The sequence below is a fragment of the Cervus canadensis genome, chromosome 11 (genome assembly GCF_019320065.1).
Source record: "Cervus canadensis isolate Bull #8, Minnesota chromosome 11, ASM1932006v1, whole genome shotgun sequence".
NCBI lineage: Eukaryota > Metazoa > Chordata > Mammalia > Artiodactyla > Cervidae > Cervus > Cervus canadensis.
Genome location: NC_057396.1, coordinates 42,913,288 through 42,928,489, shown reverse-complemented (window position 1 = coordinate 42,928,489; position 15,202 = coordinate 42,913,288). Strand labels below are relative to the sequence as shown.

Below are 15,202 nucleotides of genomic sequence, written 5' to 3'. Positions count from 1 at the left end.
AGGGCCCTTTGATTCAAGTGAAGAAGCACTGTGGCTTTACTGTGAGGAGATGGGGAGGAGGAGCCGGGCCAGACTCGCATCAGGAGTGCTGGGGGGGAGCGCAGCCCAGGAGGCTGTTCATCCTCTGGGCCTGGGGAAGGTCCTTGGTCTTGCTCAGTTCCTCCACGTCTTTGTAGCAGTACAGATTGGGGCCTTGGACAAGGTACAAGCCCAGACCATTGGCGGAACACGAGTGGGGGCCCAGAGACTTCTCCGTACACAGGGCCCCATCGACCTTCGTATGGGGCCAAGGAAGCTCTGTCCATGTGGCTTGAGCTCCTAAATTCAGATCCAACCACCACAGCTTCTGGCCTGGGAAGAGAAACCGGATGTAACATGGCTTCCACGTCACAGGGATCTGCACCTGGCCTTTCTCACGCCCTGATGGAGAAGCACAGAACCAACCACCCCTCAGCACCCGACGCCCCTCACCTGCCATGATGTGGAGCCGAGAAGATCCAGGACAGGTAAAGGCTGCATCCACGGAATGAAGGCTGACCCCGTGAGGGCTCCCGAATTCCTTCTCCAGCTTCTTTGGATAATCTTGTACGAGAGTGTAGCCTGCCCTTGTCAGGAAGATATATACCTGGGTACCCTGGAGGACAAAGGACATTAATCAACACAGAGCAGGGTATTCTCCCCAGTCTCCACCTCAGGCCTCTCTCCCATCACACACCTGGATCAGATAGAGCTTATTATCCCAGAGAAAGGCAGCATCCACTGTTGAGGGACCTTGGGGCCACAGATGCTCAATGAGCCAGCTATGCCACCCGTCCCGGCTGCTGTCCAGACGCCAGTAGTGGTTCTCTGTGGGGTAGCAGAGGGAGCTCTAGTGCTGGTGATAAAAGGTCAGGCCATGCAGAGGCAAGTGACAGATGCAGGGGTGAGTCCCAAGAGGGAGGAGAGAGTGCATCCAGAGGCCAAGAGGGAAGAGGCTAGGTGAGAAAGTAGAGCAAACAAGTGGTTGGAAAAGTTAAGCATTGTGACCTGATGAAACTGGAGGCAGCAGGGGCCTGATGGAAGGGCAAGCTTGGAGAAGAGTGGCCAGGTTGCTAGATCAGGCCAACATTATGAGGTTTGGTGGGGGCTCCTTATGCATCTCAGATGTCCATGTGAGGAGGTGCTACAGTGAGACGGTGGCCAGAAATTAAAAGGGAAGCAGCGTGTGTGACCATCCCAGACTCATTAACTGTCCCTTCCCCCTGGCAACCATAAGTCCATTTTCTATGTCCGTGAGTCTCTTTCTGTTTTGTAAGTAAGTTCATTTGAGTCATTTCTTTTTAGAAATGCTGTATTTAAAATGGATAACCAACAAGGACCTATAACCTAAAACACTGCTATATTTAAAGTAGATAACCAACAAGGACCTATTGTATAGCACATGGAACTCTGCTCAATGTTATGTGGCAGCCTGGATGGGAGGGGAGGTTTGGGGGAGAATGGATACATGGATATGTATGGCTGAGTCCCTTCACTGTTCACCTGAATCTATCACAACATAGAATCTAAACCCCAATACAAAATAAAAAGTTTGAAAAAAAAGGGGAAGACCCCAGCAAGCTCCCCCTGGGTGTTCTCACACGGGCTCTGTTCTCTAATCCCTGGAGATGGCCGGAGACAGAGGGAGTAGCCAGACCAGCCCCCTAATTTTCCTCTCCCCTTTTCATAACAACTTCCTAAAGAAATTGTCTAAACTTTTATTTACCTTTCCTTCCTCAGTCCACTTCACTTACATTCCTGTTTCCCTCTGCCATATTTCTCTCTTCAGGGTTAAGTATCCTCCAACTTGCCAAATCTAATGTCTTCTTCTTACTCTACCTCTTAGCAGCATTTGACTGCTCACAGCTCCCTCCTTTAATTTTTTTTTTTAATTTTGGCTCCTGTTATTCCAGACTCTTCCTTTTTGATGCCTCTTCAGCCTGGCATCTCACATTAGAATCCCCTAGTTTGGGCCTCCACTCTATCTGCCCTCACTCTCTAGGTGATTTTACCTAGTCCAGGGTTTTAAACCACATCTGCATACTGAAGACTTTTGATCTGTTCTCTTCACTTCTGATGGACCTTTTTTTGAGTGTCAGTCTCAAACTCAGCTGCCTACCTGACATGTCCATTTGAGGCTACTAGATACCAATACCCTAATGTGTCCAAACTCATTTCTGCTCCCACCAAACACACACCTTCTGCCCTAGTCTTTTCTAATCTTAGTAAAAGGAACCACTTGTCACCTAGTTTCCCAGTCCCCCAAAGCTAAGTCATTCTTGAAACCTCTCTTTTCCCTTCCCCACTCTGACCAATATCCAAGGCATTGGTTAATGCTATGGACTCGACTTCCAAAATACATCATGATGACTGCTTACCACCTCTGTGCTGTTATCCCAGTCCAAGTTGTCATAACCTCTAATCCAGACAGCTACGAAAACTCTTCGCCTGATTCCCTGCTTATACAATTACAGCTCTGTGACTTATATTCCACAAGAAACCAGGATGATCTTTTAAAAAACTAAGAACAGATCATGGCCCAGCTCAAGATCCCCTCCTGGCTTCCTTTTACAGTTGAAAATCCTTACCAGGCCCATGATATAATCTTTTTACTTTTTGGTTGGTCCATGCACAGCTTGCAGGATCTTAGTTCTCTGACCAAGGACAGAACCCTGGTCCCTCAGCAGTGAACACATAGAGTCCTAACCACTGGACAGCCAGGGAATTCCCAGACCCATGTGATCTGGCTCCTTTCTCCCTCTTTTCAAGTCACTCATCTGCTCTTTCCCAACGTTTGAGTCACACTGGCCTCCTTTCTTGACTCCTCAAAGTATTTGCTGTTCACCTTCCCTAAAATGCTTCTCCTCCATTGCTTTATGTGGCTAATTTCTCTTTATCACTGAAATCTCAGCTCAAAAGTCATCTCTTCAGGATTTCCCTGGTGGTCTGGTGGCTAAGACTCCATGCTGCCTATGCAGGAACCCAGGTTTAATCGATCCCTGGTCAGGGAACAAGATCTTACATGCTGCAACTAAGGTTGGTGCAGACAAATAATAAAAAGAATAAATATTTTTTAAAAATCATCTCTCAGAGAAGGGGCCCATCATTCTCTTCACCTCTATCCAATTATTCTGTCCTATTTCCTTCACAGCTTTTTGACATTTAACATTTTTTATTTTATATTTTAAAATATCAGCAACTCACAAATCCATTTATACTAGCTTCAAATGGTATTTGGGAATAAGAAATATTCTAATGTTCCCAGGACATTTCACAGCTATTAACACTGCCTGAAAGTATTCTGTTTTATTTTCTCCCTTTTTTTTTTTATCATCTTCTCTCCCTCCAGCAGGCTCTATGCGGGTAATTGTCTTGTCTGCCATGTTGATCACTGTATCCCAGTGGCTAGAACAATACCCAGTGCCTATCAGGTGCTTGATAAATAGCTGATGTTCCCCATGCAGCCACAAGCTCTCTTTGTGTGTATTAACCAGGCAAGTCTCAGTGACCACATGTCCACCTTTCCCTCCTGATGAATCTACCCTGCTCATGGCTCCTATTTTGAGAATCAGAGCTATGCTGCTCTTTGGGCAAAGGAAACAAGTGCTGAACCCCCAGTCCATCAATGGCCAATGCAGAGGCCAACCAGCAGCCACTTTAATGTGGTCTGGAATAAAACTATGGGGCTGGGCCAGTCCCATTCTCTCTCTGGAAAACCAGTAGGAAAAAGAGCAACCGGGGCAGTTATCAGTTGTATCTGAGGCTAAAAGATCATAACCAGAGAGAAAGTTGAGAGGACATGATGGTCCATGTGTGAGCCAAAGTTGGGAAAGCAGAAAGAATGGATTAGAAATCATGAGGTAGAGACAAGAGATTTTTCAATAAGATGGAGGGGAGAACTGGCCCTTTGCTGAATGGCTGGGTCAAAAACGGCTGGTGTTTTTGCCGACATAGTGAGTTCCCACCCTGGCTGGGTATTTTTAACATGACGGTGTTCTCTCAACAGCTATGGAACATCTCTAATACTCTTGATTTAGGATTTCAGCTGCATTCTGTTTATGCGCACATGGCCTTGAGATTCCACGATCTCGCCATGGGTGAGTGTTCTCTCTCTATCTCTGTGGGGTCCCTGTAGCCCTATTTTCTTAGTGTTTCTATCTCCATGTCTTTCTATCGATCTCACTTTGTGTGTGTGTTCTCCCAGTGGTGCCTTGCTGTCACCATAGCTGCGTATTCTCCTGATATGTATGTGTTCTTACTCTGGCACGTATTCTCAGTACAGGTTTACTTGTTCACTGTGGGTGTGTGTTTCATCACAGATCTATGTTCTCATTACAGCATGGGGATATGCTGTTATGTTATATATCCCCCTTGTTATGGGGATATGCTCTGCTTGTGGTTGTGTATTTTTCATTACAGCTTGGTAGTCACATCTGATCAGATTTGTTCAGGGGTTAGGAGTAAGGAAGGATTTTTCACTCTGCTGTATTCTAAACCATGGTTTCACACTTGTATCCTGTCATACGTATGTCTTAGGCAGAGTGTAATGTGGTAGGTCACTCTTTCTCTTAGAGCTGTCCTCAAGTATAGATCAAGACTTATCCTTAGGTAGCATTAGGTGGCTTTTACTAATTAATGGCACAGGTCTGGGGAGATGGGTCTCCCCTGGTCACTCAGGGGAGAAATCTCATCAAGCTAGTGAAGCTATTGCTTAAATATCTAAGGAACTGAACGCTTTTTTGCTGATTCTCAGCAATGGGAACATCTTATTTCCAGGTAATGCTGTGCCCAGAGGCCTGGACATAGGAACCAGGCACCTGGAAAAAGATGGAGCTCCTGGGGATAAGCTTGAGGTAGGGGGGTGGGGAGAGGGTCAGAGACATGCAGGGGCAAAGGGAATATGAGGAGTCATAGGCTCAGGGGGTCCAGAAAGACAGACCCGGCATGGATAGTACTGAGAGGCAGACAGGTGGAAGAAGTTAGAGGCCTGGACAATGAGATAGGTTGGACCATATGCATCTGAGGGAATGAGAGGTGGTGAAAAGGAGCATGCTAGGGTGAAAGGATGGGAGCCGTTCACATGGGGCACAATGATGAAAATGGAGGAAATATCTCAGAGATGAGAGGCACACAGGAAAGAGTTGGGAGGTATGGAGGACAGAGATGGGGGATTGGAGGGCATCTCTTACCACTGAAAGCATAGGTGGCACCATGGTTGTCAGACAGCAATGCAGACAAGACTAGATGTGGGCTACAGCGCTTATCCACATGCTGGGTTGCATTCCTGTGTGCATGGCCTTGGGGGAGAAATAAGCAAGGGAGAACACACGAAAGCAAGAGGTCAGAATGAGGTCTGAGGTGGAAGAAACCACTGGGTGTATTGGGGGTGCAGGTCTTCCCCATATGAAGACAGTTGGGAAGAGCCAGAATGGAAGTGGGGCTGGGGCAAGGGCCAAGGTATCATTCCATAGGTGAGGGTAGGAGCTGGGGTGTATGGCATTTGCAGACTCAGGAAAGGTGGGCATGTCTCCAGAGGTCCCAGGGCTGGGGCTTTCTCACCTCTATTAGGGCAGGGCATAAAGTAATCTCGGACATCCCGAGGATAACTGGAATTCACGTCTCCCTTGACGGGGTCAAAGCGCAGGAATTTGTTACCCCGGAAGCAGTAGTAGCGGTTGAGCCATCGTATGGCCGAAGAGCAGTTCCCAACGGCCGGCCAGGGACGTTTCTTTATGGTTCTTGTAGAGAAGTCCCAGAACCACGTGTGGTTGCCTTTGTTCAATCAACCAACAAGCATTTGGTGAGGCGAGACTGTGCCCTCCCTTGTGCTTGCACTGGGCCCCAGGATGGACCAGATGTGGTCCCCATCACATGGAGATCACAGCCCAGCAGGGAAAGAATTGAGGAAAGTAGTCATATGACAAAATTCAGCAGCAAAGTATACATGATCAGTTCAGCAAGGGCAGTGGGGAGAGTCTGGGAAAACTTCCCAGAGAAAGTGATACTTAAACTAAAATCTGAAGGAGTTACAAAGCAGATAAGAGTGGGAGATGGAAGCCTAAAGCATGAAGCAAATTGGGTGTCTAGGGAATAGCAGAGAGTTTGGGGGACTTCATATTCAAGGGAAGGGATTGAGAGACTAAAGGCTGGAGGGTCAATAGGCTGGAGGGACTTGGAGAACCTTCTATGTAAGGTCATGAAGAACCTTGTCTATGATTCTAAAGAACATAGATTTGTCCTAAGGGTCATGGAGGACAATTGGGCCTTTTTGCAGAATTATATCCAGTTAACTTCCCCAGAATGACTTCCTCTTACTTCCCCAACTTAAACTGTGTAGACCTTAATTAGCTTCTCTATTTCTCTTTCTTGGGAAACCATATCATGGTTCTACCAGCACCACCCTCCCTACCACAACCTCCCTCACCACCACCCCACCACTACTCCACCCTCTCTTATTCCAGCCTGCACTGACCTTGGAAGAAGAAGACACTCTCATTAGCACATTCTCCACGGTGACATTCCACAGCTGCATCCAGTGGGAATGGGATTCCAGGAAACTTCTCTTGGAGCAACTTTGGGTATTCCTGCCCCTCTTCGGGAGGATATACCCAGAATTTGTCCCCCTACACACAAAAGCACACTATTTTTAATATGCACGCCAGACACTGCCACTCTGCTCACACGACACCTTTGATCTATTGCACTTAACATAATATTCTTCTGCAGTCCCCCATACTCTCAATCCATCTGTGGACAACAATGGATGTTGTTGTGCTGACCCTAACCCAGCTAACCCTAACCCTAACCCTAACCCTAAACCCTAACCCTAACCCTAATTGATCAGCTGTGCTGACCCCTTGCACAAATATACACCTTCAGTTTGTGCAAATCCAATCATTGTTACTACACACACACATCTGACTATGTACAACTAGCACTCCCATGGTACAATTATCTGCAACACAGTTGGTTTTGGCAAACACATCCACAGTCATCCTGCAATCATCCACCCATTCAAACATTCATTTGTTCATTTATTCACTCAAGAAACAGTTGCTGAATGACTACCATATGCCGGGTATTGTGAGAAGCACTGGTCATGAAGGGGTGACAAGACTCTATCTCTGCCTTCAAGGACTTCATTTTTTTTCACTGTATAAAAGCAGAAAGTGAGCCCCTACTGAGTCCTAGCCATGTGAGCCCCAAGGTGGAGGCATGTGAAGTGCATTGGGAATAAAGGAGAGGTGCCTAAGTCAACCTAGAGAATTCCTAGAAGGCTGCACAGAGGAGAGAAGATTTGGGCCAGGTGTTCAAAACTGAGCAGGAATTTTCCAGGTAGACAAGTGTGGAAACTTCCCTGCAAAACACACAGTCACTGAGGGATCCAGAGCAAACTTTTGGCCTACTGATATAGTTACAAAGAAGCCATGGGTGATGCTCTTATATAATTCCTAAGACCACCAGGATACATCCTGGTGAAGGGGACCAAGCCTGAGGTCCCAAATGCCCCACTCCCAGCCCCTCCTCCCTAGCAGAGGGAGTAGCATGTACACAGTATACTCATCTGGCTGGCACACAGTGAATGTGGCCGGGGAAGAGATCAACCTGAAAAGATAAGCAAGGGCCAGGTCTCGTGACCCATGTGCACCTGGCTTACAGGATGCAGCGCGTGGTGGTGCCATTTGCTGAAACAGGGGACTCGGGAGGAGAGGGATTTGTACAGAAGATACTGCGTTCTGCCTGGGGGGCGCTGCATTTGAGGTGTCTACAGAACATCTCAGTTGAAGATGTCAGCCAGGAAATTGCAAAGAAATGTCTGGAGCTCTGGGGAGAGATCCATATCTGGTGTCCACAACGTGGAGAGTCTCAGAGCCATGGCAGTGGTTGAGATCACCCAGGGAGGGTGAATGGAAAGTCTGGGAAGGATCCCCAAGGAACATTCAGGAAGTGGCCCAGGATGAGAAGCTGAGAAGAGCAGGAAAGGAGGCAGGAGGGAAAACAAGGCCAGCAGTGAGGGCCACCCAGCCACGCGGCATCTTTGTGTGAGTCAGGAGAAGGTGCCCAGAAGGAGCAGACACAAGCTGGGCCAGGACATGGGACCTGATGAGCACAGTAGGCTGGATTTCATCCTCCACTCACCCCTTGGCCAGGTACCGTTGTGCGGTGAACAACCTGGCAACCATAGGAAGGAGACCAGATGCGGGGTCATGGAAGCCAAGGAAGAATTTCTAGGAAGGAAAGGATGGTCAACAGCTTGAGGAGTAGCAGAGAGGTGTGGACGCAGATTAGGACTGAAGAAGAGCCACTGGATGTGGTGCTTGTCAGGCCCGCATGCACACACACACACACACACACACACTCCTAGCCTGACCTTTCTCAGGAAAGGAAGGCCCAGGAGGAGGAAACCTGGAACCTGTTGGCAAGGGCCACCTGGGGGAGGGTTTCTTGTGTTGACTCCAGCACTCCTGGCCTGGCCCTGACCTGGGTCTAGTCGTACCTTGATCAGAAGGACACTGTTTTGATCATAGCGGAATGCAGCATCCACGGGACTGGGGGCATCCTTCCACCTCTCTGAGATTAACTGCCGGGCCCAGGCATGACCCTTCCACACAAACTCCCCTGCAAAACACACAGTCATTGAGGGACCCAGAGCAAACTTTGGGCCTACTGAGATAGTTACAAGGAAGCCATGGGTGATGCTCTTAAATAATTCCTAAGACCACCAGGATACATCCTCGTGAAAGGGACCAAGTCTGAGGTCCCAAATGCCCCAATCCCAGCCCCTCCTACCTTTTAAAAACAGCATGTTCCCATGCTCATCCAGGGTGCTAGCATCAAAGCCCCAGCCATCTGAGCAGCGTTCTGGGGAGGAGGTGGGAGACAGCAGGTGAAAGACCCGTAAGGGGATACAATGCAGAAGCAGAGAGACAGACGCAGAGAGTCAGGGCCTCACCCGTCACGTCTGGATCCGGCTTGGCCACATTCCCACCTTCAACTCCGTGCCCCAGCTCAGGAGCTCTAGCCCTAGAGAGAAGACACGGAGCTGTCTGGCTCCACAGGAGCGAACCGCTCTCCCTTAGCGCCTCACCCCAGACTTGAAGAAGTGAAGTGAAGTCACTCAGTCGTGTCCGACTCAGCAACCCCATGGACTGTAGCCTACCAGGCTCCTCTGTCCATGGGATTTTCCAGGCAAGGCTACTGGAGTGGGTTGTCATTTCCTTCTCCAGAGGATCTTCCCAACACAGGGATCAAACCCAGGTCTTCTGCATTTTAGGCAGATGCTTTACCGTCTGAGCCACCAGGGAAGTCCCAAGACGCCAGACCTAAAAGTTGGCCCTATCCCACTCTAACCCCAACCCTGGTCCTCCTTCCCCAGCCTCAGCTTCACTCACAGAGGGTGGGCTTTAGCCAAAGACCAGCACAAGCCCAACAGCCACAGTGCAACTGGCGCTCCCTGTGCCCGAGCCATGGTGAGCTGGAGAGGCCCCAGGACAGTGTTGGGCACCTGGCTGAACCCCCTATATAGAGAAGGCAGCAGCACTACCCCCACCTCCAGGCTTGCTGGGAACGAGATCTCTCAAGACTATGCCAATATTGGCTGATTACATCAGTGCAAATAAGGTCAGGGTCTGAACAGAAATCTGAGTCCAAGACTAACTCTTCCCGGCAGGAGGCCCCATCCCCCTTCAGTGACGTTTTTTTTTTTTTTACTTTTTATTTTATATTGGAGTATAGCCAGTTAAAACTTCCCTGATGGCTCAGACGGTAAAGCGGTAAAGCCTACAATGCAGGAGACCAAGGTTCAATCCCTGGGTTGGGAAGATCTCCTGGAGAAGGAAATGGCAACCCACTCCAGTATTCTTGCCTGGAAAATCCCAGGGAGGAAGAGCCTGGTAGGCTACAGTCCATGGGGTCACAAAGAGTCGGACACGACTGAGCGACTTTCACCATAGCCAATTAACAATGTTGTGATCGTTTCATGTCGAGAGCAAAGCCCTTCAGTGACTTTTGAGCAGGCCATTGATGTTCAACTCTTCACCTTGTTGATGGGTCTGGGTACCCATAAAGGGTAAGAAGGGGGTAGATTGATTGAGGACCACCTGGCTGTGGTTGGACTTACCTGAAGAACGCAGGAGGAGAGAAGAGGAAAGTGACATTTTTGTGAACTGTGCCAAGCCCAGCTCTGAGACTCTTAAAGACACTAACACGTACATATACTTAATAACCACATACACATACAAACAAACTTAGAACTACTCAGAGAACAGGTTCTTCCAAGCTCCATCAGGGACCTGTTGGGGGCGTTCCCAAGTCTCTTTATCTTTGCCCTTGGCTGGTCAATAATATTTCACCATTGCTGAAAGTCCAAGTTCCACCCTCGCCCCCACCCCCACAGGCTTTGCAAAAATCACCTGGGATGGAAGGGCTGGAGGAGGTGTCTCTTTCAGAGAGACCTACTAGTAATTAGACTTTCTTCATAGTTTCTATCTTAAGGGGAAAGTGCTTTGTTTACCTATCACAGAATAAATAAAACTGTACTGGGGTTTCACAGTATTTATAGCTGATTCTTGCTTAAATGCTGTCTTTTCAATGAAGCTTTTCCTGTCCACCTCATCTAGCTATTTCTGAATCTCGCTGGTTTCCTTTATGTTACTTAATAAAACTTAAAATTATTTTTTTGTTTATGCTTTAGCTTCTGCTTGTTTATGTTTTTTTTTCTTTGCTAGTTTTGATTTGCCTGTCTTATGTACCATTATGTATTTTTTTAATTTTTAAAATGTTTTTTGGCTGCGCCATGTAGTGTGTAGGATCTTAGTTCCCCGACCAGACATTGGAAGGGTAGAGTCTTAACCACTGGACTGCAGGGAAATTCCTGTACCATTATATTTTCTCTACCTAAACTAGTACCGGGCATGTACAGGCATACCTCAAAGATACCTCGAGTTTGTTTCTAGACCCTTGCAATACAGTGAATATTGCAATAAAATGAGTAACACACATTTTTTGGTTTCTCAGTGCAAATAAAAGAGAAGTCACTGCAATGAGAAGCCTGCACACCACCCCTAGAGAGTGGCCCCCATTCACCACAACTAAGGAAAGCCAGTGTGTTACAATGAAGACCCAGAGCAATTAAAAATAAGTAAATTAGCTTTTTTAAAGTTCAGTTTAGTTCAGTCGCTTCGTAGTGTCCGGCTCTTTGCAACCCCATGGACTGCAGCATGCTAGGCTTCCCTGTCCATCACCAACTCCCGAAGCTTGCTCAAACTCATGTCCATCGTGTCGGTGATGCCATCCTCTGGCGTCCCCTTCTCCTCCTGCCTTCAATCTTTCCCAGAATCAGAGTCTTTTCCAATGAGTCAGTTCTTCGCATCAGGTGGCCAAAGAATTGGAGTTTCAGTTATAATGACACTATATTGTAGTCTATTAAGTATGTAATAGCATTAGATCAAAAAAAGTACATATCCTAATTTTTAAAAATAATTTATTTATCTTTGGCTGTGCTGGGTCTTTGTTGCTGTGTGGGTTTTTCTCTAGTGGCAGAGAGTAGGAGCTACTCTCTTGTGGAGCACGGGCCCTAGAGTGTGTGGGCTCAGTAGTTGCGGTTCAAGGGCTCAGTAGTTGCGGGTTGTGGGCTCCAGAGCACAGGCTCAATAGTTGTGGTACAAGGGCTTAGTTGCTCCACAGCATGTGGGATTTTCTCAGACCAGGGTCTGAGAATCGGTGTCTCCTGCATTGGCAGGTAGATTCTTTACCACTGAGCCACCAGGGAAGCCTCTATACCTTAATTTAAAAACACTTGATTGCTAAAAATGCTAGCCATCATCTGAGCCTTCAAGGGATTGTATCTTTTTGCAATAGTAACATTATAGATTACTGGAACAAATATAATAAAACTGAAAAAGTTTGAAATATTTCAAGAATTACCAAAATGTGACACAGCAACATGAACTGAGCAAATGCTGTTGGAAAAAATGTGCTAAAAGACTTGCTCAACCCAGGGTTGCAAGAAACCTTCAATTCGTAACAACAGCAAAAAAAGTACTATCTGTGAAGTGCAATAAAGCAAAGTGCAATAAACTTGGTATGCATGTAATAGATGTTAAATAAATATTTATTGAATGAAAAACATTAATTTCAAGTACTGAATAGTGTTACTAATGTTGCCAAATTTATGACAGTTTTTCTCCTTCCCAGGTAAGGAGAATATCAGGATTGGCGGTATTTTATTTTGGAGACATACTGCGATCTAGGGGTCATAGGTCTCCATGGCACTGACCTTCATCTTGTGGTCTTGTTTCATTCTCCGGTGTCCAGCCCTACATTCCTCTCCTCCTCTCAGCTCTGCTATCTCTAGTATCTGCTATCTTCAGCACTCACTGGGGTCTACCTGTTTCTATCGGAGACATAGCTGCAGGAGACAAATATGAACAGTCAGCTCTGGGCCAGGCTGCGGTGCCAGGATCCCTGTTCCCCAATCCAGCCTGAAGGGCCCCTGATCCCTCTCAGATGCCCTTGACAGCCCCTTAAATAACCTCAGCAAAGGCCTCAGATCCCTTATCTACTCTGCAAAGCTTCCTCCTGACAGGAAGACAGAGATTTCTGGGAGCCCTGGAACGTGTTACCAGGCCTGTGCCATCAGGTTTCGCGTCCTCTCCTGACTTACCATGAAAACCTGTCATGTTAACACTGTTCCTCCCCTGAGGTTAGCGGACAAAGCCGGACTCCTCAGGCCCTTGGCAGCATGGGTAGCACCTCGACTCCCTCAGCAGATACCCGACACCCATTTCTCCCACTGCAGGGTATCTCTGACCCTTCCTCTGGGGCCCGCTTCCTCCCAGCTGCTGGGCACTGGGGGCTGCTACTCCCAGACTCCCCTTCTCCTTGTCTTCAGCCTCTAAAATCTTATATAACCTTCCTGAGATTAGCCCTCCTTGAGCACCCAGGGACCTTTCATCGCCAACCCCTCAACAGCCATCTCTAGCTCCAGAATTGTGTCCATGTGTCCTACAGGTTTCACTGAGCCTGCCTGGGGAGACTGAAGTGTTCACACTGAGCGGGAACACCCCCCGGAAAAGCCACCATGAGGGTCTTCACTAGTACTGGCAGGGCCCTGTGTGGACCTTCTGGCCCAGGAGCAGCCTCCCCTGTGGCCGAGCAGGGCCCTCTGCTGGGAGACAGCACACAACCCAAGCACATACCAGCTTGGCCTCTTCTTTCCCACACAGCTCTGGTCCCCATCACAGTACCCCTGGGTCTACCTATCACGGAAGACTGATCTGTGGCACTTTTCCACTATTGTTTCCTAATTTGTTTGTCTACTCGAAGGTGGTTTAGATGGCATTATTGGAAGCCTTCCTCTCCTCCCGTCCACCCTCGACCCAACCGCCTCAACCTCCCCGCCCCCCCAACCACTCAGGGACTAGGCCAGCAGAGTCTTCTGCACAGAAGGCAGCTCGCGTGAGAGTTCACCTCCTGAGCAGGGGCTGAGAGGCCACTTGAGAACCCAGGTGTGGATATGTTAGCCATTTCTGCTTTTCCTGAGTTATTCCCAGCACTGTGTCCTGGGCTGTGGACAAAGCGCAAGCCCAAACTTGGGCCTGAGCGCCCCCTGGAGGCCTTGGGGATCAGTGCATGCCCACCCTGCAACCACAGCCCCAGAGATTTCCTCCCTGAAACCAGCTCCCCGCAGTTTTTCCCTTTCACACTTCTCAGCCTCGCTGTGGGGCCCTAGTGCCATGTCCCCTCCCTCTGAAAATCTCCGCTGCCCCGAGCAGGTGTAGGGACCTTGGTCCCTTGCTTGATTTCTTGGGGAATTCAAGCCCAGAATTATCCAACCATCCTACTTACCATGTAGTCTTTCTTCCCAACCCTCCTGACCAACAGCTCTCTGACTTCCCCCTAAGGGAGTGTGAATGTGTGCCTGCAAACATCTTCATGGAGAGAGCTTCCTCTGGTGTCACCAAGGGCTGCAGTTAAGCTGGACACTGCCCTACTTGTCCCTTGGACTGGCTGTGTGCAGCCTGCTCTGCCACTGAGTTCTCTCATCCCGGTTACTTCTCACTTCCATAAATGTTGCGTGTGCTGAGCATTCCAGGCAGCAGAGATGCGACTCTCTCGTCTCTGGACTTAGAAGAATTGGGATGCAGCTCCAGGTACCCAAAGTGCTCGCTGCTCTCAACCAACTCCTTCAAGATTTTCCCTGTCTATAACGGGCCTTCCTGCACAGTCCATTCTTACTTCCCTCTGAATTTGTGTCTTTGTGTGTGCTCAGTCATATCCAATTTTTGCGACACAATGGACTGTAGCCCGCCAGGCTCCTCTGTCCGTGGGATTTCCAGGCAGGTATACTGGAGTGGGTTGCCATTTCCTCTTCCAGGGGATCTTCCCCACCAAGGGATCAAACACAAGTCTCTTGCATTGGCTGGCAGGTTCTTTACCACTGAGCCACCTCTGGTCCCTCCCTATGAATAATTATAATAATTTGCTTGTATTTATTGGGCACAAGTATGTGCCCGGCATTGTGCTAAACACTTAATTTGATTATATCAAATCATACATGAGACTTCCCTGTAGTCCACAAGGTGTCCCTTTGATCTCTGAAAAGCCCCTACTGTCTTCCAGAGGTCCATGAACAGGCCCTCCCACCCTAGACCCAGGAATTGTGCTCAGTTCAGTTCAGTTCAGTCGCTCAGTCGTCTCCGACTCTTTGCGACCCCATGGACAACAGCATGCCAGGCTTCCCTGTCCATCACCAGCTCCAGGAGATTGCTCAAACTCATGTCTATCGAGTCGGTGATGTCATCCAACCATCTCATCCTCTGTCATCCTCTTCTCCTCCTGCCTTCAATCTTTCCAGTATCAGGGTCTTTTCCAGTGAGTCAGTTCTCCGCTCAGGTGGCCGAAGTTTTGGAACTTCAGCTTCAGCATCAGTCCTTCCAATGAATATTCAGTACTGATCTCCTTTAGGATGGACTGGTTTGATCTCCTTGCAGTCCAAAGGACTCTCAAGAGTCTTCTCTAACACCACAGTTCAAAAGCATCAATTCTTCAGCAGTCAGCTTTCTTTATGGCCCAACTCTCATATCCACATGTGACTACTGGAAAAACCATAGCTTTGACTAGATGGACCTTTGTTGCAAAGTAATGTCTCTGCTTTTCAATACGCTAGGTTTGTCATAACTTT

The 15,202-nt window shown here is 48.2% G+C and overlaps 1 protein-coding gene across 1 annotated transcript; it reads right to left on the bottom strand.

Annotated features, from left to right (window-relative positions):
• Window positions 1-7: 7 nt before the first annotated feature.
• On the bottom strand, window positions 8-9,568 carry HPX (hemopexin). Its single transcript, XM_043481379.1, has 10 exons — window positions 9,411-9,568; window positions 8,972-9,042; window positions 8,809-8,880; window positions 8,516-8,637; window positions 6,491-6,641; window positions 5,578-5,790; window positions 5,208-5,315; window positions 716-846; window positions 472-634; window positions 8-351 (listed from the first exon to the last, which is right to left on the bottom strand). The coding sequence occupies exons 1-10, from the start codon at window positions 9,485-9,487 to the stop codon at window positions 80-82; spliced, it is 1,380 nt and encodes a 459-aa protein (XP_043337314.1). The 5' UTR covers window positions 9,488-9,568; the 3' UTR covers window positions 8-79.
• Window positions 9,569-15,202: the final 5,634 nt, after the last annotated feature.